The sequence below is a fragment of the Ambystoma mexicanum genome, chromosome 6q (assembly GCF_040938575.1).
Source record: "Ambystoma mexicanum isolate Mex_15411 chromosome 6q, UKY_AmexF1_1, whole genome shotgun sequence".
NCBI classification, from domain to species: domain Eukaryota; kingdom Metazoa; phylum Chordata; class Amphibia; order Caudata; family Ambystomatidae; genus Ambystoma; species Ambystoma mexicanum.
Window position 1 is genome coordinate 815,385,102 of NC_090937.1, and position 24,838 is coordinate 815,409,939.

At 40.6% G+C, this 24,838-nt stretch overlaps 1 protein-coding gene across 1 annotated transcript in view; it reads left to right on the plus strand.

Moving 5' to 3' along the window:
• The window catches only part of RXFP1 (relaxin family peptide receptor 1), a 1,623,004-nt gene that overhangs the window by 1,486,095 nt on the left and 112,071 nt on the right, over nt 1-24,838 (plus strand). The window contains 1 exon segment of the mRNA XM_069631337.1: nt 2,534-2,605. Within this exon segment, the coding sequence (XP_069487438.1) occupies nt 2,534-2,605 (72 nt within the window).

Consider the following 24,838-nt stretch of genomic DNA (forward strand, 5'->3'; position numbering starts at 1 on the left):
AAGGTGCAACGCCGAAAGGATTAGTACCAGTGTGAAAGATACAGGAAATCCTGAGCAGCCTGCAGCAGAGCATGCCACAAAGTGCAGGTCTAGACAGCGGGGGCAGCATTACCCAACATGTGCACGAGTGCCAACAATTGAGCACATGCTTGTAATGCCACTTTTGCTTATGTGTAACAGGGGCTGGATCAAACAGGTTTTACCCCAATCCATATGGCAAACAATGTCGAACTGGTGCAAGAAAATAGCAGTCTGATGTGTGTGTGCTATTTTCTGGGTGACTAAACAAGCAGATATTGCCGAACAGTCCCATTTGCACATAAAAAAAACTGTAGCAGCGTAAATCGAGAAACCAGTTAGTGTGCTCAGTCTTCTTGCGTTGGTCTAAATTTAGACAAGCACTCTTTGCCCTCTTCGCTATCACACTCCGCAGAACGAATCTGCAAACCCATTTCCCTCCATTGCAAACATCGCAAGTTCATATGGATTTCGGTAAAACCTGTTGCTCCATTCCATATACCTCATGCAGCAAAGCTAGTGCTAGGTGCATTTGCTCAATTGTAAGCACTGGGTAAACGTAACATAATCTAACCCCTGGTACACCTCATCCTAAAATGACAGCAGCAGACAGAAACTCTGTTCCAGAGGGTGCACCTGGCATGCACACTGCAAGAGACAGACAGCTGCAGAAATGGACAGACTGACAGCTGAACAAGCGGACTGAAGAGACGGGAAAGGGGCTCTTCCCACTGCTCGCTGCCCAGGTAGAGTCCTATCATCGCTGCCCAGATAGAGTCCTATAATCGCTGCCCAGCTAGAGTCCTATCATCGCTGCCCAGCTAGAGTCCTACCATCGCTGCCCAGCTAGAGTCTTATCATCGCTGCCCAGCTAGAGTCCTATCATCGCTGCCCAGATAGAGTCCTATTATCGCAAGATCCTGCTCTGATGAAAACCCCATTGTCACCATGTGTGAAGCTTGAAGAGGCACATTTCCCCCATATTTCTATAACCTGCACAAAGGAAGCAGTCTGACACTGCCTCTAATCACTATTGTCAGCTCCTCAGGTTAGTCTCAGAAGGTCAGGGTCCTGCATACCGTCTTCAAATGCCAAACTAGAGTTGCTTATTTGCAGTGATGTTTCTTCCATGCTGAGGTATTTGTGATTTGTAGGCCACTTGTCTTACACTGTGAACACTCAGACAGCTTTGCAAATTAAAAGGTTGAACAACAAAGTTAGATAGGCAGATGGATAGCAAAAAGGCATGTTCATGTGGTTAGCTGTCTTTTGCCATAATGTGGTCCATATTTGGGTCAGTATTACTGAAGCCAACGTCAAGCACTGGGTGCAAGTAAAGGAATACTCTTTTTTAGTGAATCCCAAAACCCGGATTTTGGTTTATATGACACAAAAAGGGGTGCCCGCTGTGCCAAGCATGCCATTGCTCACTCTTTATAAGCATGCTCATCCACTGCTCCATAAAGGTAAGAAAAGACCACCCAAACTTTGAGGGAGTGCCAGCAGCCCTGGAACTGCACCTATCCTCGTGAGGACATCCAGGACCCCGAGAAAGGTGGGGTGCATCGGCCAACACTCATAGGATACTTGTAAGGCATCCCCTAGCTTTACCTTGTAATGGAGCTGTGGCCTTCACTCTACCTCCAAGTGGCCAGTGTAGAGCTATCACCTCGCCTAAGTGACATTGTGCATGCCAACGTGCTTTTACACTGGCAACAGGGAAGTTAATTTCCTCATTTCCTTTGGAAATACAACTTTGTGAATGCGCAAGACCACCTTCTCCAACGGGAAAATTGCAAAGGCACCAAAAAACTTTTACTAATGGCCATTATGCAGATGATTGCCATAATATGTTGGGGATTATGACCCGGGCTGAGATGTACCAACTGGCAATGATCTGAGAAAAGAACGTACCATTACCATCGGATGCTGCACCGCGACCAGCACGTACCGCCTAGCCTCTGGTTCCTTTTCGCCATTAGCACCCAAGGAAAATGGATGGGTGCTAAAGGCATTTCATTTTTTGAAGGGGTTCTCTTGGATGGAAAATTCAAGCAAGTGTATTTCCATTAAAGAATAACAGAACAAATTCAAGATGGCCGCATTTCAAGCAGAAAGGTACGTTTTGCAGAGAGGTCCTTATCTTTTCATGGTGGCCCCTAGAGTGGCCGATGAGGTGCAGCTGGGATCGATGGACAGTGGAAGCCATGTGGCAGGTTAGTTAACATTTCATATGTGGAGTTGCAGGGGGAGCAAGGAGTGGGGTAAGCAGGAAGCGGCATGAATCAGGGGAAGCCATAGACATAGGGGTTGTCGGCTAGCCTCAAACATGGCTATGATCCAGTAGTACAGCCCATGATCCAAATATTCACATTGTGCCATATCCCTTCCCGGGTTTCTAATGCATAGAAGGCACTTCATCAGTGACAGGATGCGTAAAGGTAGCATGATGTCTTTCATAATCATTTCAGTTTTGTCTAAACCTATTGTATAATGTTTTCGCTTTCTATCATAGAAGCCTTGAGGGCATTGAAATTCCAAATATTCAGAGGCGGATGTTTAGTTCACTGAGAAATCTCTCTCACATGTAAGTACATTTTTTTATGTTACGTTTATTTAACATGTTTTGTTCTCACACAGGAAAGCCAACAATATTTATAATTTCATAGGACTGGCAGGATCTCTTTCCAAAGAGTGGTGGTAGGCATTGCACTAGGAAGACAGCTGCAATCAGGGGAAAAACTAAATCTCCCCCTAAAAGAGTTGGGAAATGTCTCTAATACAGAGCACTGATGGACCGATTGTCTGAAAGTACCAGGTGAATGAAGAAAACTCTCTGACTGAAAACTTGCCTATAGTAAATTGAAAGTAAGTGCCATACAAAAATAAAAGATAGTGAATGTAAATTTTCCTAAACAGTGTAAAGGATTGCCTCCTAAGATGTTTCTATTTCTGGATTACATGGCAACAACCTAGGCCATTTAAATAATTGAAACAAATATAAATTAGTGGCATCCGGGTCCGAGGTTGAAGGACTCTCCCCTCAGTCTCAAACAGTTTCAGCTGGATTGATATTTTTTCAGCTTTCATCCGGGCATGGGGAATTGCAATGATCCAGCAGGTATATCAAAGAACTTAAATGTTACCTGAACTCCATGCCCATCACATCTTCTTTAAGAAGTGAACATATCTTATTTGCTGTCACACATCTACAACGAAATACAAGTTTGGGTTGTATAAAGAGGTCAAACATACTGTTTGACGAAAGTACAATATTATATTGACTTACTAATGAGTGTCCGGCTAGTATATGACTTGGATGAACTTTGACCATACCACAAGGCCACCCGGTCATCAAATGTAGCCATTGGGGCTGGCCTACTGCCATACGCAGTGGCAACTTTACTCCAATAAAGTGTCCATGTCCCATAAAGTGTTCATTGGTCATAGCCTGTGGCCATACTACCTAGCACATGAGCAAAGCCCTTACAGGTCAGCCAAAGTGGCCAGTCAGCCTCGACTATGGCAGCCCAGTGGCCATGTTGCCCCCATAAATGGGTCCATGAGTATATTACATTTTTGTTGGCATGCACTACACATATGTCTACATAATATGTTTGTCTTGAAATAGACCAACATATTTTTTATGCTGACAGTTTTCCATGATGTATGCTGTGATGTCATCAGTGATGTCATCAGTGATGTCATTAGTGTGTGAATGGGCTTCACGACGGGGGCTCACAGGTAAGGAGGTGTAGCTTCGAACAACTGTCAAATATCAGGGCGTTTCTGGCATTAAACAATAATTTTAGCATCAATGCAACAATTCAACAACTGTTTGTTCACTGAATTTCAAGGATTTTGTTACACCGCCTGTAATACCAACGTTTTTTCTTTTCTTCAAAGATGTCATATTCTATAACATCAGTATGTGTCTAAGGTACACACCCAATTACAGGTCTGTGGCACACTAACCATGACCTGTGGCCACCTTTCGCTCATGTGGAACCAGGAATAGAATTGGTGCGAAATTTGGTGTTTTAACATTAATTTTGAAAAGAGTATTTTGTGGACCCCTACATTTTTCTCATGAGAATTTACTGTGAATTTACAGCAAAATTGCCAAAGAATTACAGTGATGATCTACGGTGATTCCTCGTGTAAATGCGCAAAGGTCTTACTCCAGTTATGCACTCCAAAAAGTATTCTTGTGAGGACATCACCATTCTCGCGTAAAGACAAACACAAATAAAAAGAAACACCATCCAAGCCGACCACACACTCCAACTTCCCACTTGCTACTCTTTCAGCATCCTCACATCTACCCTGATGGCAAACATTCTCTTCAGCCTTCCTAATATCATGTTATGTGCATTGTGTTTACCCATCCTCATGCGAGCGGCTTGCATCAAAGAAAAAAAGATGCCAGCTTTTCATTTCAGAAAATCCACATTTTTTGAAAGTTTCACACAGATACATTGGACCTCATTATGACTCTGGCGGTAACCGTGCCGGTACAAACGTCATGCTGCCACTGGAGTCATGTTTTTTTCCGGCACCTGGCGATGGGGAATCACTGGGGCATTACACCCCCGGCGGTCCCAACGGCCAGGCGCTGCAAAAAGAAACTCCCTATTCCCTTTGAGTCCCGTTGGACTCAATGGGAATGGGGAGGACTGATGCACCGGCACTGTGTGCAACAGTGCTGGTGCATCCGTCAAAGTCTGCGGGCGGGTGCCCTTCCGCCCGCCAGGTCAGACCTGGTGGGCGGGAGGGCTTCCCGCCGGGAAACTTGTACTCTGCCGGTCCGGTAACAACGGTGCCCGTAGCCCACCGGCACCATTGTTACCACGACCGGCAGGGTTATAATGAGGCCCACTAAGTTAGTCAAACGTTAGTAGCAATAGAGTTTTTGCAAAGACAATGGATCTTAGGTTTCACCTTAACTATAGGGCGATGTGAATGTGGACCGATAATATACATACAAATACACACACATAGGCACATTCTCTTATCTCTTGAAGGGCCCTATTTTTAAAATGCAACTAGGGAATAGGTCTAATGGCTTTCATTTCAGAAGAGGAAGAATCTTAGTGGATGCATTCACTCAGAGTTCGTTTATATGCTCTGTTGCCATTCCAGTGGCCTCCATATGGTTGGGTACAATGGTGGGTTACAGAAAATGCAGATTGTGTACTGTGTGTTATCTATGCTTACATGCGTGTAATGTTTTCCAGGTTGCAAGGGTTTCTCGGCAGTATCATATCTGGTCTACATTAATTGTAATACCCAGTATGTTGTATAGGGATTACAATGCCTCTGAAAACTGGTTTACATTGGAAATACACTTTATGGAGAAGCGTAATCCTGAGAATCTTGACCGTGTGGCTTTATCCTCAGTTAAATAGCCTCTTAAAAAGAGCAACCAGGAGTTTGTTCTGAGATTTTAGGAAGCTTGAATAATTATACATTTTCAGACCAGGAGGACTGAATACAAGGGAGGGTTTCCATATGTTTATCTAATTTTATGTCACATAAAATCTGAAGGAGAAGATTGACTTTCTGTATAGTGCAATATTACCCAGCTGTGAATCAAAGCAAGCGCTGTAATACTCTCTTGGCTTACTGTATATTGGGCACTTTAAGGTTGCACTTTTTTCGATTAAATTATCTAACAATTCTCTTCCCTACAAAGAATGCTTTCACATAACCACTTCAGTACATTAAGTACAGTAATATATGTTTGTGTATGTAGAGGACATATGGTGATCCACAAGGATATTTCAGGTCAGTATCTCATGTAGCAACATGTATTTGAAATGATTAAGAATGGGTAAGATTGTATTTCAGAGCTTCGGACAAGTTAATATCGTTCTGGGCAGCTCCTATAATATGCAGTATCTTTAAGATAAATCACTAGAGAAAGAACTCTGTAAACTAGCAAACTAGCAATTATTGGTAAAACATTACACTTATTGGTTCTTATCATGTACCTTCTACCATCTACGCCTTCTCACCAGTCAGGCTCCTGCCTCGACCTCATCTTCTCTTCACTCCCCTCTCCTGGCAATATTAATGTATATCCCATGCATTCATCTGACCATTTCCTTCAATCTCTCTTTCTCTCTCTTTGCCTTCCTTCATTCTCAGTTTCCCCTCCATCAACCTTCCCCCTTCAGTCGCTGTAATCTTCACTCCTTTACCTTCTTTTCTCTCCTCCCGTCACTCTTCTCTTCCCCATCTCCTCCTTTTCTGTACTCTCTTCTGACAGTGTTGCAAACTTATTTCACTTGTCTCTCCTATCTACTCTACTTACCATTCATGCTCTTTCATCCCCTCTCTCAGGCCCCCCCCCCAAGCTCACGTCTGCTCTCTCTTTTCTCTGCTCCAGTCTTCGCAAAGCTGGATAGTGATGAAAGAAGACCCAGTTCCCCTCTGATCTCACTGTTGTACCTTCCCTCCACTCATCTTGTGATCAACCCTTGCTCTCAGCTAAGGAATGCTACTTCTCTGAACTCACTTTATCTCTCTCATCATACTTGTTTCTCTATTCTCATTCTTCTGATCCCTCTATTCTATCATCTCTTTCTTCTTCAGGATTTTCCAACTATTTTACCTCTAAGGTTGTTTCTCTTCACTCCTTCTTCAAACCTGTTATCCCCTATCCGTTCTCTTCCCCACCGTGTTCCCCCTGTTATCTTCCTTTTCCTCTCTTTCAAATCTGGACACCACGGCCCTCCTCTCTCTGGCACATCCTACTGCCTTCCCATCGGACCCACTTCCCTCTGCCCTCATTCCACAAATCTACCCTCATCTCATCCCTTATCTTACTTGTATCATTAATGTTTCTCTCACAAATTATTATTTTCCTTCTTAATTTAAACATGCTACTATTCCTATCATGAAAAAAGCCCCCCTCTACCCTTCTCTCCCTGCCACTTTCCACCTCATTTCTCATCTTCCTTTTCCCTCTAAGCTCTTGGAGTGTGCTGTTTATTCTCAGGTCTCCTGCCTTAATCTTCATTCGCTTCTCCCACCTTTTCAGTCTGGATTCTGTCCCTCTCACTCCACAGAGACCACCCTCCTGCATGTCTCCTATGGTCTTCTCACTGCCCGTCACTCTAAGCTCTCCTCAGTCCTGATTCTACTTGACCTATCAGCTGCGTTCGATACTGTTGACCACTTCGTTCTTCTTTCCACCGTAATTTCTCTTGGATTTTCTGGCTCTGTCCTCAAATGGTTTCAATATTATCTCTCTAATAGTTCTTATTCTGTCACCTGTTCCGGTAACACTTCTTTGTCCAGTCCTCTTTGCTATGGGTGCCTCAAGGTTTTGTTCTAGGTCCTATTGTCATCTCTCTCAATACTATCCATCTCTCTACTCTCACCTCTTCCTACAACTTCTCATTACAATTTAACGCCAATGATACTCACATTTTCTTTTCTTTCCCCTCTTTTTCTGACTCACTTCACTCAATGATATTTAACTGCCTCTCTGCTATTCAACTTTGGATGTCCTCTCATTTCCTTCACCTCATCCCCTCTGCCTTATTTGCTGCTACATACATTGCTCCCCCTTCTTCCTCCTACCATTTTCTTTTCCCCGTCGTCTCTTGCGTTCTCGTCATCTGCCCGCAAAGTATGTGTTATCTATTAGCCATCTCTCTCTTTTTCTTTTTAGATTTCCAACACTGCCCGATCCTCCCACTAAGCTTTATTTGATATTTTCTGTGCTCGTCCCTACCTTTCTTTTCATGCTACTAAACTTTTTATTACCTCTCTTGTTTTTTCTTGTATAGACTACTGCTCAGCTCTCATCCTTTGTCTCCCTACCTCAAACTTTATTACCCTTTGTGCTGTCTAAACTTGTCTAATCGTCTTCTTTTTTCTCTCATCCCTTGCTCCTCGATCTCTTCTTGCTTGCTTTCTGTGTCTCTTCTTCCTTTTGATTCTTGAATTCTTTTCCATGGTCTCGCCCCTCTCTATCTTTCCTCACTTATATCACTCTATTCTCCTCCATGTGTGTTGCCTTCCCAGAATCAGTTTCTACTTTCTGCTCGTAAACCCCCTGGTGCCTTCTCTTGTCTCTGTTCCTTTGCTTTACTTGCTCCTAAGCACTGGAACTCTCTTCCTCTCTCCATCTGTTCTTCCCCATCTCTATGCATTTTTCAAGCTAACCTTAAAACCCACCGACTATTTGCTCTCTCAAACAACAATGTAATTTTTCTACTGCCTGTTGATTACCTTCAAATGTATTATGAACTGTGATTGTACTATTTTTTGTTGAAATTGTTCAGGGCTTTGGTGAATGTGCTATACAAATCAAATCAAATACAAATATGTATCGCAGTAGTAGCAATTATTTATAAGCAAGGACCTTGAATTTATAGTAACACAAGTAAAAGCAGCAGTCAATAAATGCAAAATAGGCATGTAATTTCTTCACATTGTTTTACTAACGAAATTGACTCTAATTTACTTCTCGGAATACCTGTGCCATCAAGTTATGTACACGGACATTTTGGGAAAAGAAGAGATAGCTTATAGAAAATTGAGTTTATCTGGAATTATTTTTGAGCTGTTGTTTAAATACAAATGGCTGAGAAGCCTCTGTTTTAATTCTATGATTAAGCTCAGGGAGTCTGTGAAATTCCAGAGGCTTATAGTCTTCGACCTCCAAAATCTATTTTGTAATAAATATGCTGTTTTGTGTCCATGACTGTGAGGTGACCTGAATGTAAAGGATGGAAAATGCCAGTTGGTGGCATGTTATGACTACTACTGACTTGAAAACAGTCCTTCCGAATCCAAAATGGTAATGTGTGGGTGTACTTTGTCAGACCTCCGGAGGACACAGTGTGCAATGCCTCACTTTCACATATATTATAGGGCAGCAGTCGCTGCTCTATAGTTAAGGTGAAGCTTCTGCACATAGGGCCTCATTACAAGTGTGGTGGTATTTTGGTGGTAAATCTACCAAAATACCACCAAATGGAATTATCGTTAGCGCCACTTGGTCCTGTGGAGTTAGCATGGGATTATAAGTGGTGGTAATTCCCCATTTTTGGAGGCCTTAGGACTCCATGGCCATTTTGGGGATTTTTGTAGGTAGAGTGGAGAATTTACCTCCAGCAACAAGCTGACAGTAAATCCGCCACTCTCCCTCTGAAAATCAGCAGATTTACCATGCAGTACTTCCACCAGTGGTAAATACACCAAAAAGTATAAGGTGTCGGTATGGGAAAAGTGGCGATAACGGGATGACCGCCACCTTTTTCCCGCACTCCCAAACTTGTAATGGGGCCTTTAGACTTTTTCCACACTTCTATTGTTAATAACCTTTGATCACTGGATGGACTTCGATTACATTTTTTCCCAACAAAGTTTGTCCCTCCCAGTCCCCACCAAAATGGGCAGTATGGGAAAACGTGTCAAAAGGTAGACAAATGTTACTAATAAAAAAAAAAAAAACACTGTGTTCGGCCTACTCCCATTCATTTTTCCGTAGAGAAAAAGTGCACCGATTGAATACTGCCAGCGTGAAAAACCGCTGGGTCTTTACACTAAATAAGAAACAACTTGGCAACAAAGTATCACAACAAAGCATTACGGCAAATCATTGCGATTGCGCCTTTTGGTGGGCCACTGTCATAGGCCGAAAAGCTTTGGGCCCTGAGGCTGCAACTTAGGCTATGGGCCTCATTACACGGCAGGCGGTAAGGGTTTACCGGTACCGGTAAGGGCACCGGTACCGGTAAACCCTTACCGCCTTACTACGAGGTCCCTTTGCGGGACCCGACCTTAACGGCTGGTGTAGACCAGCCGTTAAAGTTGGGACCCGCAAAGGGACCTTGGTGCTAATTACGGTACTGCAATTTGTGGTACCGTAATTAGCCCCTTCCCCATTCCCATTGAGCCCTATGGGGCATAAATGGGAATTGGGAAGGGCCATGGAGAAAGGGGGAATTACCGCCCTGCCAACCTTGGAATAGGGTGGTAATTCCCCTTTTCTCCATGGTGGTACCGTTATGGTACCGGCGGCAACCATGATGCTAATAGCACCATGGTTTACCGCCTACCGTGTAATGAGGCCCTATTTCTAGTACTATCTGATTAGGTAGTGGGGATGAGGGTCTGGCATTGGCCAGTAGGCCAGAGCCAGTTGCCTTCCCTCCAATAAAATAATTGGTGCAACATGTACAGTGGCCATGGCGGAAGGCAATAACTGGGCAGCCCCCAAGAATCTCTAGCATAACAAAACCCTTCAAATTCAGTGAAAAAACGTTAGTTAAGTGAGAGATAAGATGATCTGATTTATCGCAACAAAACCAAAGAAATTCAGCTGGTGTGGCAAATGAGGAGCATCTTAAGTACCCATCCCCCCGTTGTCAAGCCCATGAGCACATACATATTATCACAAAAATAATTCAAAATAAGATAAAACATGACATAATGAGGGACATCAAAGGGGGAAGCAGAGTTAAGATGCTCACCATTTCCCACACCACATTTGCGAAGCGTCCGCAGACCAAGCAGCAAGCAGTACACCATGGGTGAACCCACACTCCCATGCATTCTTTCCCTTTTGAAAAAGAAAAGTGCTATTCTGCGCTCCTCTGCCCTGCAATCCATCATCCCCAGCTCCACATTTCCCTGGTTGAGGAGAGGGTCACAAAACCTGGAACACTAACAGAACTAGGTGAGGAAGCAGGTTGGTATCCCCCCTCTGCAAGGCCACCACGGACCAAGCAGCAAGCAGGACACCATAGGGTGAGTGAACCAACGCTCCCATGCAAGAAAAAAGCCTCACTGCCCCTAATCTGTGGATTTCCCTGGCTAACAAAACTAGGGTGCTTGTCGTCAATGTGTGATGTCCAATGGTAAAGTCTGTCCTCAGTCCAAAACTAAACTATGCAGACCTACCACTAAGACAAAACAACTAAAGTCCAGGAGAATGACTCCTTTCTCCTGGTGTGGCTTCCTCATCATTAATATAGAATCTTCAGATAGTTCTTGGCTATCCATTGTATTAAGCCATTCAGTTAATTAAGGGACTTTTCCAACACCCTGGATCGCCTTTTCCCTGGATTTGTAATTTCTTCTTTACCAGCGTTCCTTGTCTTTGAGTTTCTACCACTTTACCGTTATTCAAAGTCTTTGAAAGTCTCTCTTTCTCTAGTTTCAACGTTATCTTCTGAGAAATAGAAGCAATCTTCTGATTGTTCCCATTCTCAGTCTTCCTCTGGTTATTTGGCCCCTCACAGGGACAAATATGATGCTCTAGGTAATGACTCTCAGTCTCTTGTTTATTTGCTCTCTCACTGGGATATAAACCCAATGATAATTCTCACTCTCCTAGCCCCTTGTTGCATTACTGGTACAAGTAGGAAGAGCCCAGTAATGATTCTCACTTTCTTGATCACTTCTTCTCTTACTGGAACGCGTATGATGACCCCAGTAATGATTCACAGTCTCTTGCCTTTTCACTATCTCACTGGGACGTCTAGGATGTGCGGGTGAATACCTATATTCTTTCCTCGCACTCTCGTGAGTTTTATCACACCGTTCATCAAAGTTTCTTCTATAACTGATCCGTGCAGGATTATGCCAGTGACGATCTACACTTGACCTTCTCATATCAATATTACTGTGACGAGTATAAATGTGCCAGTAGTGATTCACTTCTGAACTCCATTTCTCCTTATTACTTGTATGAGTGTGATTGTGCCAGTAATGATCTGTACTTACTTGTCTTTTTTATATCAGTATTACTGGGACAAGTATGATTCGGGTACTCATTATATTCGTGCTCCCTCACAGGTCTCCAGCCATCCCTGTTGTCTTCTCTTCTGGGGTTTGGTGTCACCGGGCCTGATTGCAGTGGACGTTGCCCCTCCGGACAAAATAACCCCAATGCACACAATCAAAACACATTCAGAAAGCCAACACGCACACATGCCAGTTTCTCCTGGTTCTGCAGCACCAACAGAAGAGCACAACCTTTATCGTATACCTCTTCCCTCACTAACCTACCCCACTAACCTTTTACAGAGCCTCGTGAGCACCTGAACACCATGCAAATGGAGGCGTTGCGGGGTATAAATCAACATAACAACCAACATAACATGACAAAACACATTTTGTTGTTATAAGTCAGATCGCTTGACTCTATATTAATTAAACATTTTTCACTGAATATATATATATATTTTATGTTTGTCGGAATGAGTGGTGCTGGCACAGATGCAAGGTATATTCATTTAGCTTACCATAACTTGCACATTTCTTTGGTTTTTCGATTTTGCATTTCAACCATAATATCACATAAGGATTGTTTTTTCACAGGAGCAACTTAACCATAACATCCCTTTAACTAAGTTTTGTACTGAATTTCAGAGGGTTTTATTATTGCAACATAACCATAATGTCCCTTTTATAAAGTTTTTTGCTGAATTTCATAGGTTTTTATTAGTACAACTTAACCATAATATCCCTTTAACAAAGAATGTTTGCTGAACTTCACAGGTTTTTATAAGGGCACCTTAGCCATAATGTCCCTTTAACACAATTCTGTCACAGAATTTCACAAGTTTTTATTAGGGCAACTTAACCATAACACCTATTGACAACCTCTGTACACTCACAGTATTCTTAATAATTACTATCGATACGGCAATCATATTTTCCATCTTCCATTTTGTATTGCGCCCATGAACAATCACTCAGGTTCGCGGACATCCATTGGCCCATGTGACTTTAATGGTACCCAAATGGGTAGAGGAGTTTACAATCACTTTTTATAACAGGATAATGGTTAATTACAACCAAACTAATACAAATGACACATTTGCGAATGCATTATCATATATTCATCTTCTCATTTTATTAATGAAAAAAACAGTATTTTTTATCACAACAGCGTCCTTGGGATTGTACCAAATACTGATGAATTTCAAACCTGCACGGGTATTTACTGTGGGAAACTATCTTTTTTAAAGTTCAGTAAGTGAAGTTCTCTGTAATAAACGAACCCTCACTTTTCAGATTCTTTATCATGATGCCCGTAAGTTTACTAAACACAGAAATCTAATTTAAAAACATAATTATAAGGACATAGCATTTACTGTTTGCAAAACACTTTTATCTATAAATACCAATGGGAGAACCTATAACCATGAAGGAACTGAAATGCAGTGGACTCAATGGTGGAATGATATGCTTACAGTTCGAATCCCTTTGTGGTTCTTTTCCGCATTCTCCCTTTCTTTCCCTCTTTTCCTTCTCGTCTCTTTTTTTCTTTCCCACTCCTCTTCTCCTCCTTTGTTTTTGTTTTTATTCTTTAGTTAAATATAAGGTAAACGTTTGTAATAAACTGTATACTCATAAAAAAAGAATAATAATAATAATGATAGCGTGATTCCAGCTTTGTCTTAGCACAGGGCGCTACACCTTGCTAGTATCATAGAAAGAGTTTTGGCTAGCAAAATGATCTGTGTCGATAGTGAGCTGCTAACTATGATTCCTATGCCCTGAAGCTGGCCAGGGCTCGATAACTGAACAACAAAAAATTGGGAATCCAGTTGCGCTTTCACTAAATTCAGATGTATTGATCAGTAGTGAGTTTAAAAGATGACAGTATTCACAGTTTGGGATCTTCAGTCTTTTACTTTATTTATGTGCCATTTATTTTTATACCATTAGCAGTTATTTGAATCTTATCCTATATTGAGTTCATAAGGTTAATGGATCAAATGTAAGGTGACTAGATGAAATGGTGATCAGTTAGTGTCTTGCTAGATTACAATTGGTATCCTCCACTATCTTCCAAATTTTGTAGGTCCTTGTCTTTATTGCGTTCATAAAGATTTGTGGATCCGTTGTGAAATAGGGGGTTGAACTAGTAATCATTCAATCTATTGTTGTTGAAGTATTTCCTCTTATTTTGGCTGTTTATAGGTCTTATATCCTTGTTTTAGTTCATGGGGTTTGTAGGTCCTTGGTTCAATAGATTATTGAATTGGATTTCATTCAATTGTATAGTTCCTTTTATCCTTGGTCCAGTAGATGATTGAATTAGGTGTCATTCAATTGCTACCTTCAATTTTTTATTTTTTTATTTTTTGTTGGGTATAGTGTGTACCCTTTTATTTCTGAGTAGGTTACTGCTCAATTCTTAATATTTGAGGGTCCTCAGTTCAGTAGATGGTTGAATTAAATATCATTCAAATACTGCTTTTCTTGTTTGTAAGTTTTGTTTTCTTTAGAGTATTTCACTTGTTGTTTGATTGTTGAGGTACTGTCATGATTATCCTTTTTTGAGTGTCAAGGATAATTTTGTTTGGTAAGGTCCTTCCTGAATTAAATTGGGATTCCCATTTATTGATAGTAATTCCCCTTGTTGCCTTAGTAATCTGCTCCTCAACACGTGTTTCCCCGCATTATGATGTGGCGGTTCATCAGGAGGTGTAATATATTGGGTTAATGATTACTAATTCAATCACCTATTTCACAACGGATCCACAAATCTTTATGAACGCAATAAAGACAAGGACCTACACAATTTGGAAGACGGTGGTGAATACCAATTGTAATCTAGCAAGGCACTAACTGAATGATCACCAGTTCCTTTAGAACCCCAAACAGGAGCTATTGTTAGGGACTTTGAGTCCAACCTCTGCACACGGGGTACCGCTGGTTTAGAGTTGTTTGGTATAGGCATAGAGGTGGGCAGGAGTTGTTCTTGAGACAATGTAGGTTTTGTAGGTGACTTCTCCGTCAGACCCAGGGTGGGTCTATTAGGCTCAATTGACGGTGGGGAGAGGTTGTGAGGTACCTCCTCAAGTAACCAGCTGGTGAGCATACCCACTGTCTGTGTTGATCGCCTTTTTCACTCGCAGCACATTTTTGTTGTTTCTTTGAGATGTTAGTGCCACTTGGGCATAATGTAGAGTTCAGAGGTTGAGCCATAGCTGGAGGCTTATCCCCTAAAGGTGGCAGATCAGGGGTAGCCTGTGGTTGCTGCCACTTGGCCAACCTTGCCTGCCTCCTTGAAAGAGGAGCTCTCTCGGTAGCTGCCTTTACAGGGATCTTTATCAGGGGGGCAGACCCCATAACCTTAGGCCCATCTGCCCTGTCCGGTATGGTATGAATGGAGTCCTCCCGTTAATAAGGTGTAGCAGTTGCTGTTGATTTTTTAAGGGAAATCAAGTGCTTATGTAACACTGACATGGCTACCCCCTGCAATTTAAGGTCTTCATGAATAGTGCAGCAAAGCTTTAATAGAATTTTTATTGCAAAATTTAAGAGTCCATTATTTTGACCTGCCCTTGATGTGTCATGAGTGCTAAAGTCATCTTGCAGGGAATCACTTACTGGGTGAGTAGAGTCATACCGGAGATTAGGGCTTGCAGAGAGTCTCGTGTTCACAACTGGGGCAGATGGTAAATTATCCCCCAAGACTTCCGGGGATACCTCCTGCACTGAATTAACATGTGCCATAGGTTTTGAGACCTGCTCCCCAGTTTGGACAGTAGGCAGCTGAGCTGTCCTGGGCAGCCTTACAACTCACCAGGAGCCCCTATACCCGATTGATTTCTAGGGGTAGATCTTCCTTTGTCGTTGCCCCCAGTAGATGCAGCAGTATGGTCCTGGAGAGCGTAGCATAACTGCAAAAGCGAGTCCTTATCGAAGTCAAGGGGATGATAGCTGTTTTCCACCTCGGGGAAGTGCACCATAGTATCCAGCGTAGGTGGCTCTGTACCCCGCTGTGCTGCTTTAGCCCTGGAAAATCCCTCCAATGGGCCTTTGTGGGGTTCCTGCTCCTCCAATGAGCTTACCCCCTTTCTAACCCCCTGGTACCCCACTTATTGAGAGTTCTGCCGTGTCCGCCCAAAGTTTTGTGGAGCGGAGCCCATAGGGTTTCTTTCCACGGTTAATAGTGGTTTTCCCACGGCTGGCAGCTTTCCCTGGCATTTAGGTAGTCATGGCGGGCGAAGAAGGAGGAGGAGAAGGGAGGGTTAATCCAAATTTACGAATTTCAGCCCTCCCTCCTGAAGCGGGGGACACCTCAAGGTAGGCACACTTTGCAGGTTCGAATAGAGGGAGAGGAATGCAAGATTTAAGTAATGCCAGGCAGGCCAATCCGTATGTGTGCGATACTTGTCAACAAAAAAGCTGCGTTAAAGCACAGTACCTTCATTTGAGTTCCGTGATCTCCCTGTCCCACCAGTCCTCACAGGGAACACAGGAAACACACTGCGCACACCGCACGCTACCCTGAGAGAGGGGGTTTAAAAGTCCAACCCCTCTCAAGCAATTAATGGAAATGGAAAGCAGACTGGGATTCAAACTTGCAAGTGATCAGGTCCAACACAGGAGACACACTGTGCACACCACACGCTCCTCGAGAGAGGGGGGTTAAAAGTCCAATCCCTCTCGAGCAATTAATGGAAATGAAAAGCAGACTGGGATTCAAACTTGCAAGTGATCAAGTCCAACACAGGAAACACACTGGGTACACTGCACACTCAGCGAGAAATGGGGTTTAAAAGTCCAACCCCTCTCGAGCAATAAGTGGAAATGAAAAGCAGACTGGGATTCAAACTTGCAAGTGATCAGGTCCAACACAGAAAACACACTGCGCAAAGGATATTTAAGCTTTTAACGATTACTACTACTCGCAATTTTGCTTCAGAACAAAACAGAGTATCGCACATTTTCTGCATAGGCTGCATTTCAAGTAGGGAGAATTCTCAAGACAAATAAAGTTCTCATAAGATAAACATGGTTTCTAACTTAATGTTATCCTTAATTCACCTGAGAATGCAAGAAGTCATTAAGATTGGATATGAAGAATTGTTTGGAAGAAAACGTATAGTTGTATTTGGTGATCTCCTTCAGTTAACACCAGGCAAAGGACAACCTACATTCAAAACATGGTATCAGGTAATATTATCCCCATATATATGGTCGCCGTAAATAATATCGGCGGGAAAAAGTTGCGGCGATATTATATGGGTGACCATATATATGGGGACAGGGGCAAAAAAAAAAAAAGAAAAAAGAAAATAAAAAGTTTGGGGGTTGCGGGGGTGTCCCCCGCATGTTCCATGCAATAATGTTGCCACAAAAAACGGCCATTTTTCGGCGATATTTTTGCATGGCGAGATTTTTGTGGTGACATTATTACATGGAACCCAAAACATTAGGTCACAAAGAATGGCGGCAGCATAGGCAATGTAAATCAATGGTGTCACCTTCGTTACAGAGATCTTCTACGAAATATGTGTCAGTCAACAGACCCAACATATGCTCAAATACAAAAGAACATACGAATTGGTGTACTACTAGAGCAGGCAGAAAATCTATAACAAATTGACTTTTACATGATGTATTTGGACAAAATACGTCAGGCCCACAAGTGATGGACCAATTACCACAGCAAAATCAACAATATGTGTGTTTAATATCAACCTGTGCAGACTGTGCCCAATTGAATGAGACAATGCTTCAAAAAGCCATAGAACGCATCAACTGCATAGAGAAATTAGAAGTGAATAGCACGATACTCCCTGTGTGTCAACAAGCCACTGCACGCGTTAATCATCTAGAGAAATCTGTATCTAACACAGCTGGATAAAAAAAAGTCACATTCTCACTCAAGTGCAGAGTCATTCTAAGATGCAATCTTGATTTAGACCAAGGGTTAGTTGATGGAGCAATGGGAACAGTTGTTTGTTTACCTTCTCATCCAAATGAAAATAGTATCAATTTTTTCATCATCAAATTTGACAAACTTGAAGAAACTAAAATAACTCCCCACACTAACGTACATTTCCTTCTTTTTAAACATAAGTATGCATGAAGAGAAAAATTCTGTCCGTCTATTGCATACGCTGTACAAAATACACAAGTCATAAGGTCTAACCCTCAACCATGCAATATGGGTTACGCAACACGCTCACGTGTTTGTACACTCATGGGTATATGCTTACTGAATTTTGATGCAAGCAAAGTGAAAGGAGACATCTTCTGCATTTTCTAATATAACAGATTATGTACATTGTACACTGAACACTTAGCAATGTCCTCGGTACCTAAAAAAATAACCTTCAAAGGGTGAACTAATACAACATTAAATTCAACCAGTCCTCTCTATAATTCCCATGAAAAACCAAAACAAAATCGCCCAACCTCAAACCCATCACATTCCACATCCTATGGTCCTTTTAAATTTCAGTATAATATCACAAGGGGGGTGCCTAAGGTGGGCAACAAATGCATGACAATAATATACATTCAAAAGCTTTTTCTTTTTATCCAATATGTGATTCTCCAGACAGTCAATTTCAAATATGTGCAAACATTTGCATACAGACAATTATACTCCGCATTACAGTTAGCAGTTTGGAAATGCCAAGTGCTCCCCATGTAAACTGAAGGAGATAGTACCAAGAAAGATAATAACATGTGACAATATATACTAATAGAAAACCTGGTTCTTGATTTTCCAGATATTGGATGACAGGTACTCAACATTAACTGATAATTATACAGTTGTTGGTCCAAAACATTTAATTCAATATAACATTTTTCTTTATCAAATTGTGTAATCCAAATAACATCATTCTACTCAAAGAGACAGCTAAATGTTTGTCTTCTTTTAATGAGCTCAGACAAGGTCCTAATTAATTTGGCCCTGCCCTAGTTTCAACCATGTTGCTGGAGGGGGGGTGGTTTTCAAGACAGGAATGATAATGTTGAATTGTAGTCCAAGAACTATGTTTGTGTCCAATAGACAGCCCGCAAGAGTCCTAAGGGTTCAAAACACACAAAGAAATCAATGTGTGAGGGGACTATCATTTCACATTTTCAGGTGAACACTATCAATAGTGTAATGTCTTCTGTTATTTGAGTGCTCTGAGACCTATAGGTGTGGAGTGCTATATAAGAAATACATTATTATTATTATTATAGGTAAGGCTATATTAAAGGTTGCATGGGATACAGAAAAGTGCTTTTTCCTGTAACCGTGGATGGCCATTCTTCAACTTTGGCAAGGAACTGACTATAGCCAATCTGATCATGCATGCCAAATGTGGTGAAATACATGTGGGTTCAGATGTTATTAATTATTTTTTTTAAAGTGTGTTTTTGCACTTGCTTAGAAGGGGGCTCTCCATAGGGAAAATGGATTTTCAGAAAAACATTTCTCAAAATGTTTGGCTGCGTTTTGTCAAATTTTTGACACATGTGTGAAGCTTAGCATGTTAGTGCAAAATGTTTGAAAAATTAACCAGCCAAACAGGAGATATGAACAACAGAAAATACACAAATGTATCTATATTTTTGACATGAGCAGTGTAAAAACGTACAAAATATATGTGAAACTTTTAAATAGATACACCAGAAATGTTCACTTTGCATTATACATTTTACTATAAAGTACAATTACTTTTAGGAATCACTGAGGTAAATATGTATTAAAAAAACAAGCATTGGCAAAGCCAATATTTTGGCATTTGCTACTGTTCTTTGCTTTACAAAGCCAATAATTTGGGCGTTTGAAGCTGTTGATTGACAAACAAATGGCCATAGCTTCAATTTCTACAAGTAATTAAATGAAAACGTGTTAGCAATAACAAACATTGGCAAAGCCAATAGTTTGCCATTTGGATTGTAATTGTTCATTGACAAACAAATGTTGATAGCTTCAATTACTGCGGCCAACCACTTGGGTACAAATGTAGAGAAGAACACGCATCAGCAAACTCAATAATTCTGGCATTTGTAGTTGTTAATTGAGAAAAAATGGTCACAGAGTAAATTACTAAAACCAATTACTCCTTTAAAAAAATCAACAAATTAACTCAGACTACCAAAACCAGTAATTCTGGTGTTTGCAATTGTTCAATGACAAACACATTGTGGTAGCTTCAATTACTATGACCAACCACTCTTTATAAAAATGCAAGGAAAATCAAACATTGGCAAAGCCAATAGTTTTAGTGTGTAAACATGTTCATTGGCCAGAAAATGGCTCTACCTTCAATAACTGGGATCAATCGCACATGTAAAAATTTACAAAAATAGATTCCTTGGCAAACAAATGGTGGGAGCTTCAATTAGAATGTCCAATCACTCTTGTACAAATGTATAAACAAATTAGCATTGTCTAAGTCAGTAGTTTTGGTGTTTGTATTTATTCTTTGACAAACAAATTGTTGTAGCTCCAATTACTATGACCAATCGCACATGTAAAAATGTACAAAATAGCTTTGGCAAAGCCAAAAGCTTTAGCATTTGTAGCTATTAATTGACAAGCAATTGGACATAGCTTCAATTACTATGACCAATCACACATGCAAAATGTGGGAAAGAATTGGCTTTGGCAGAGCCAATATTTTGGGCATTTGCACTTGTTCATTGACAAACAGGTGGTCATACCTGCAAATACTAGGACCAATTGCATGTGTAAAAATGTATCAAAGAAGATTCATTGGTAAATATTTAGCATTTGTCTTGGTTCATTAATAAACAAATGGTAATAGCTTCAATTACTATGACCAAGCACTCATGTACAAATATATGAAAAAATAAACATTGTCGAAGCAATTCATTTTGGAATTTGTAGTTGTTCATTGAAAAATAAATGGTTACAGCTTCAAGTACTATGATAAATGGAACGTGTACAAATGTATGAAATAACACGCATTGTCAAAGCCAACAGTTTTAACACTTGTAGATGTTCATTGATAAATGCTTGTAGCTTTAATTACCATATGTAGTCAATTGGGTAAAAAGGTATGAAATAACAAGCATTGGGAAAGCCAACAGTGTTGACATTTGTGGTTGTTCCTTGATAAATGTTTGTAGCTTCAATTACTATATGCAGTCAATTGTGTTAACATTTATGAAATAACAAGCATTGGCAACGCCAACAGTTTAGACATTTGTAGTTGTTCACTGATAAACAAATGTTTGTAGCTTCACTTACTTTATGCAGTCCAGCCACTTGAGTAAAAATGTATGAAAGAGCAAACATTGGCAAACCAATAGTTCTGCCACATGCACCTCTTCAGTGACAAACAAATGATTGCAGCTTCAGTTATTATGACCAGTTTCTTTAAAAACCATGTACAAAAGAACACACATTTGCAAAACACAACAGTTTTGACATTTCTACTTGTTCTTTGACAAACAAATGGTCAAAGCTTCAAATATTCGGACCAATCATAAGCATAATATTATATTCTTCATAAACAGAATTCTCATACTTTCAATTACTATGAGCACTTAGTCATTTTAAAATGTATGAAAAAAACAAGCATTGGCAAAGCCAACACTTTAACCATTTGTAGTTATTCATTCACAAACACATTCTGGTACTTTCATTACTACGAGAAATGAGTTGTGTAAAATGTATGCATTAAGAAGCAATAGAAACATGCACAATAAAATAACTCAAACTGACAAAGCCCAGATGTCCGATGCTTGTAGTTGTTCGCTGACAAAGAAGTGGCTGTATCTACAATTGTCCTAATCAGTCATTCTGTAAAAATGCAAGAAACAACAAGCATTGATAAGCCAACAGTTTTGCTGTTTGTAGCTGTTAATTCATAAGCAGTTTTAAGTATGTCAATTGCTATAAACAATCAGCCATGTAAAAATACAAAAAAACAAGCATTGGTAAAACCTATGGTTTTGATGTTTGTAGATGTTCATTGGCAAAGAAATGGATGTACTTTAAATTACTATGATCAATCACTGATGTAAAAATGCATGAAATAACTAGCACTGCCAATACTTTTGGCATTTATAGTTGTCCATTGACAAACAAATGGTGGTAGCTTCAATTACTATGACAAATCACTTGTGTGAAAAATGTACAAAACAGCAAGCAATGGCAACGCCAATACGTTTGCAGTTTGTAGTTGTTCATTCATGAACACATTCTCATACTTTTAATTACTATGAACAATTAGTAATATAATAATGGATGAAAGAACAAGCACTGGCAAATACTATAGTTTTGATATATATGAATTTGTTCATTGACAAATAAATTGCCTTACAATCAATTATTGCAATCAATGACTATAAAAATAACAAGTATTAGCAGAGTCAACAGTTTTCCTATTTGTAGTTGTTAATTCATAAGCACATTCTAGTACCTTCAATTACTATAAGGAACCAGTCATGTAAAAATATGAACTAACAAGCATTGGCAAATCCTACAGATGTATCATGTATAGCTGTGCATTGACAAACAAATGGTTGCACTTTACAGTATAACAACTGATAACTCCACAGAAATGTACAACATAACAAGCAATGGCAAGTCAATACTTTTGCTATTTGTAGTTGATTCATACGCAAATTGTCCTATCTTAATTTCCTATGAGCAATCACTCATCTAATAATTCTACAAAATGAAGCATATCCATATCCAAAGTGTTTGCCATTTATAGTTATTCATTGACAAACTAATGATCAGAGATTAAATTACTAAAACCCGTCGCTGGTGTAAAAATGTATGAAATAACAGACATTGGCAAACCCAATACTTTGCGACCAAGTGTAAGGGTACAGATAAACACACAAGTACCAACTTCTGCCCCCAGTACTCACTAGTACCGAGCAGGTGAAAAGCAACACAAGCTAAAACAGCCTTAATCCATTCCTGAAATATAAAGGTGAAGCAAACACATGCACTAAGGTGGAATGCATGATTTAGCACAAATAGGTAATGCATATTTAACTGCCATAAAGAAATAGCTTAACTGACATTAGTGTCGGAACTAAAACTAGATTAAATGGAGCACAGTGTGTTGACACTAGGATAGGGAGGAGCTAGGTTCGAGCATACTAAAGAGAGGGGCTCACTACATGGCTACAAACAGATTAAAATGCATGCAGGGTGTGAGGACGGTATGGTATCAACAGTAGACACAGACACAAGTGTTGCAAGTTTCAAAAACCTTTATTGTGGTATTGCAAAGGGTTGGGAGCATTCCTAACTGGCCATAACGTTATAATGGGAGGAGTCTAGACCATCAAAGAAAACCAAATAGTCCAAGTCAGTCCATCAAATCAAAAGGATAGTCTGTGTCATAAACCTATGCTTGCCCTCGCGCTTTACAACAAAAATGTGTAGAGACATGTAGGTAAAACAAAAATAGTGTATTTAAATTAATGTCAGAATGACTCAGGGAGTGGAGCTAATTCAAAACTCGCTTCCCCAAGTTTGGATGTCTTGGGATCATCAAAGTTCCATAGATTTAAACAGTTCACTAAAGCTTTCCAAAGTTCAATTTCATAGACTTTCTCAAAAAGATTCTCCTTCTCAGGATTCATAAAGTTCAGTTCCAAAACAAGTTTAACAAAGTTCACTTTCACAATGGGTTCATCATCTTTGCTTTCACAATACTTGAGGGGTTCCCTTCCCCAGCCTTCTTACTCTTCAGTTTCAACAATTAACCTATGTGTGCTTTAATTTACAATGTAGTGCTTTCTGTCAGATTTTCATAACATGTCTCTCAGGCTTCCCTTGTCTGAGTTATTATCTTTTACCATAACACAGTTCTTATTCTTTTAATGTAGCATAGGTCTGTTTCAACAATGTGATGGAGCGGGTCTCTAAGGCTTCCCTCACCTGAGGTCAGATCCTTTTTAACTTTCAATAATTCTTCTTGTCAGAGACTTTCACAACCGCATAGTATTCTTTCGCCCTAATGCTGACCACTCCGATACTTGGGCTTCCTTTTGATCGTGCCTCTTGCTTGCTTTCTTATAAACGTGCCCCTGGCACTCTTGCTTACTTTCTTGTAAATGTGCCTTTGGCACCCTCAAAGTTCTGTTTCTATCTCTTTCTCTTGGTTTCGCAATATAACTTTCTTTTCCAGCTTCAAAACAGTTTTTCACAATTAGGCTCTCTATTTTGATCACACTTCAATCTTCATGAAGCTGCCCTTCACTTCAGGGATCTTCACTTTTATTTCCATAATGTGCTGATTCACACAGGACCACTCTGTTACTCAGTTTATTATCATTGCTTGTTTCCCAATTGATAGGTATTTCTTGAATATTTTCTTTATTTTTCCTTTCACTACCCGTCCCATAATGCCTTTCACCTTCTTTATGTGTTCTCTTCTTTGCCTTGTTTTACAATACAGTTCGGTCTCACCTATACTTGGCCTCTTGTCTGTCTCTCTGGCTTTTATTTCATACATTTTTACATTTTTCTCCCATTTCGCTAGCGCCCCTCAGCAGCATCTTTTTCCTTTACTTTCAGCGATCTTGGAAGAATTTAACTTCCTACGACATTTCCCTTTCTCTTACATCAAAACCAGCTTTCACGTCACACGCATACCGAGTTTCAATTTGCATTCATGAAACTCACTGGTTGTCGTGTTAGCCTTGTTTGGGTTCCCCTTCACACAGCGTTGGGTCGGGGTCTCTTCCACTGCAACCTCTGATACCTGAGCTCCATCAATACACCCAGAGAAACAAGCACTTGGCTGGACATGGCCAGCAGGCTAAAGTATGTCCTTCTATGGCTCTCTGGAGACATGGCTTCCTAGCCACGCTGCAGCCCCTCCTGGACACTGGGCCAGCACTTTGCCACTCTGCTCTCCTCTGGACTCTAAAGGCACCTTCCTCTACATCTCCCTGCTCCTGGGCTCTCCTGGTCCAGTCTGCATCCCCAGCTCGTTCAACTCTCTGTGTAAAACCACACATTTTATACCTTGCTGGACAATTAAGTGAAGTCAGGTGTGTATGGTAGTGATTGATTGCCTGACCCTGCCTGACCTTATTAGAG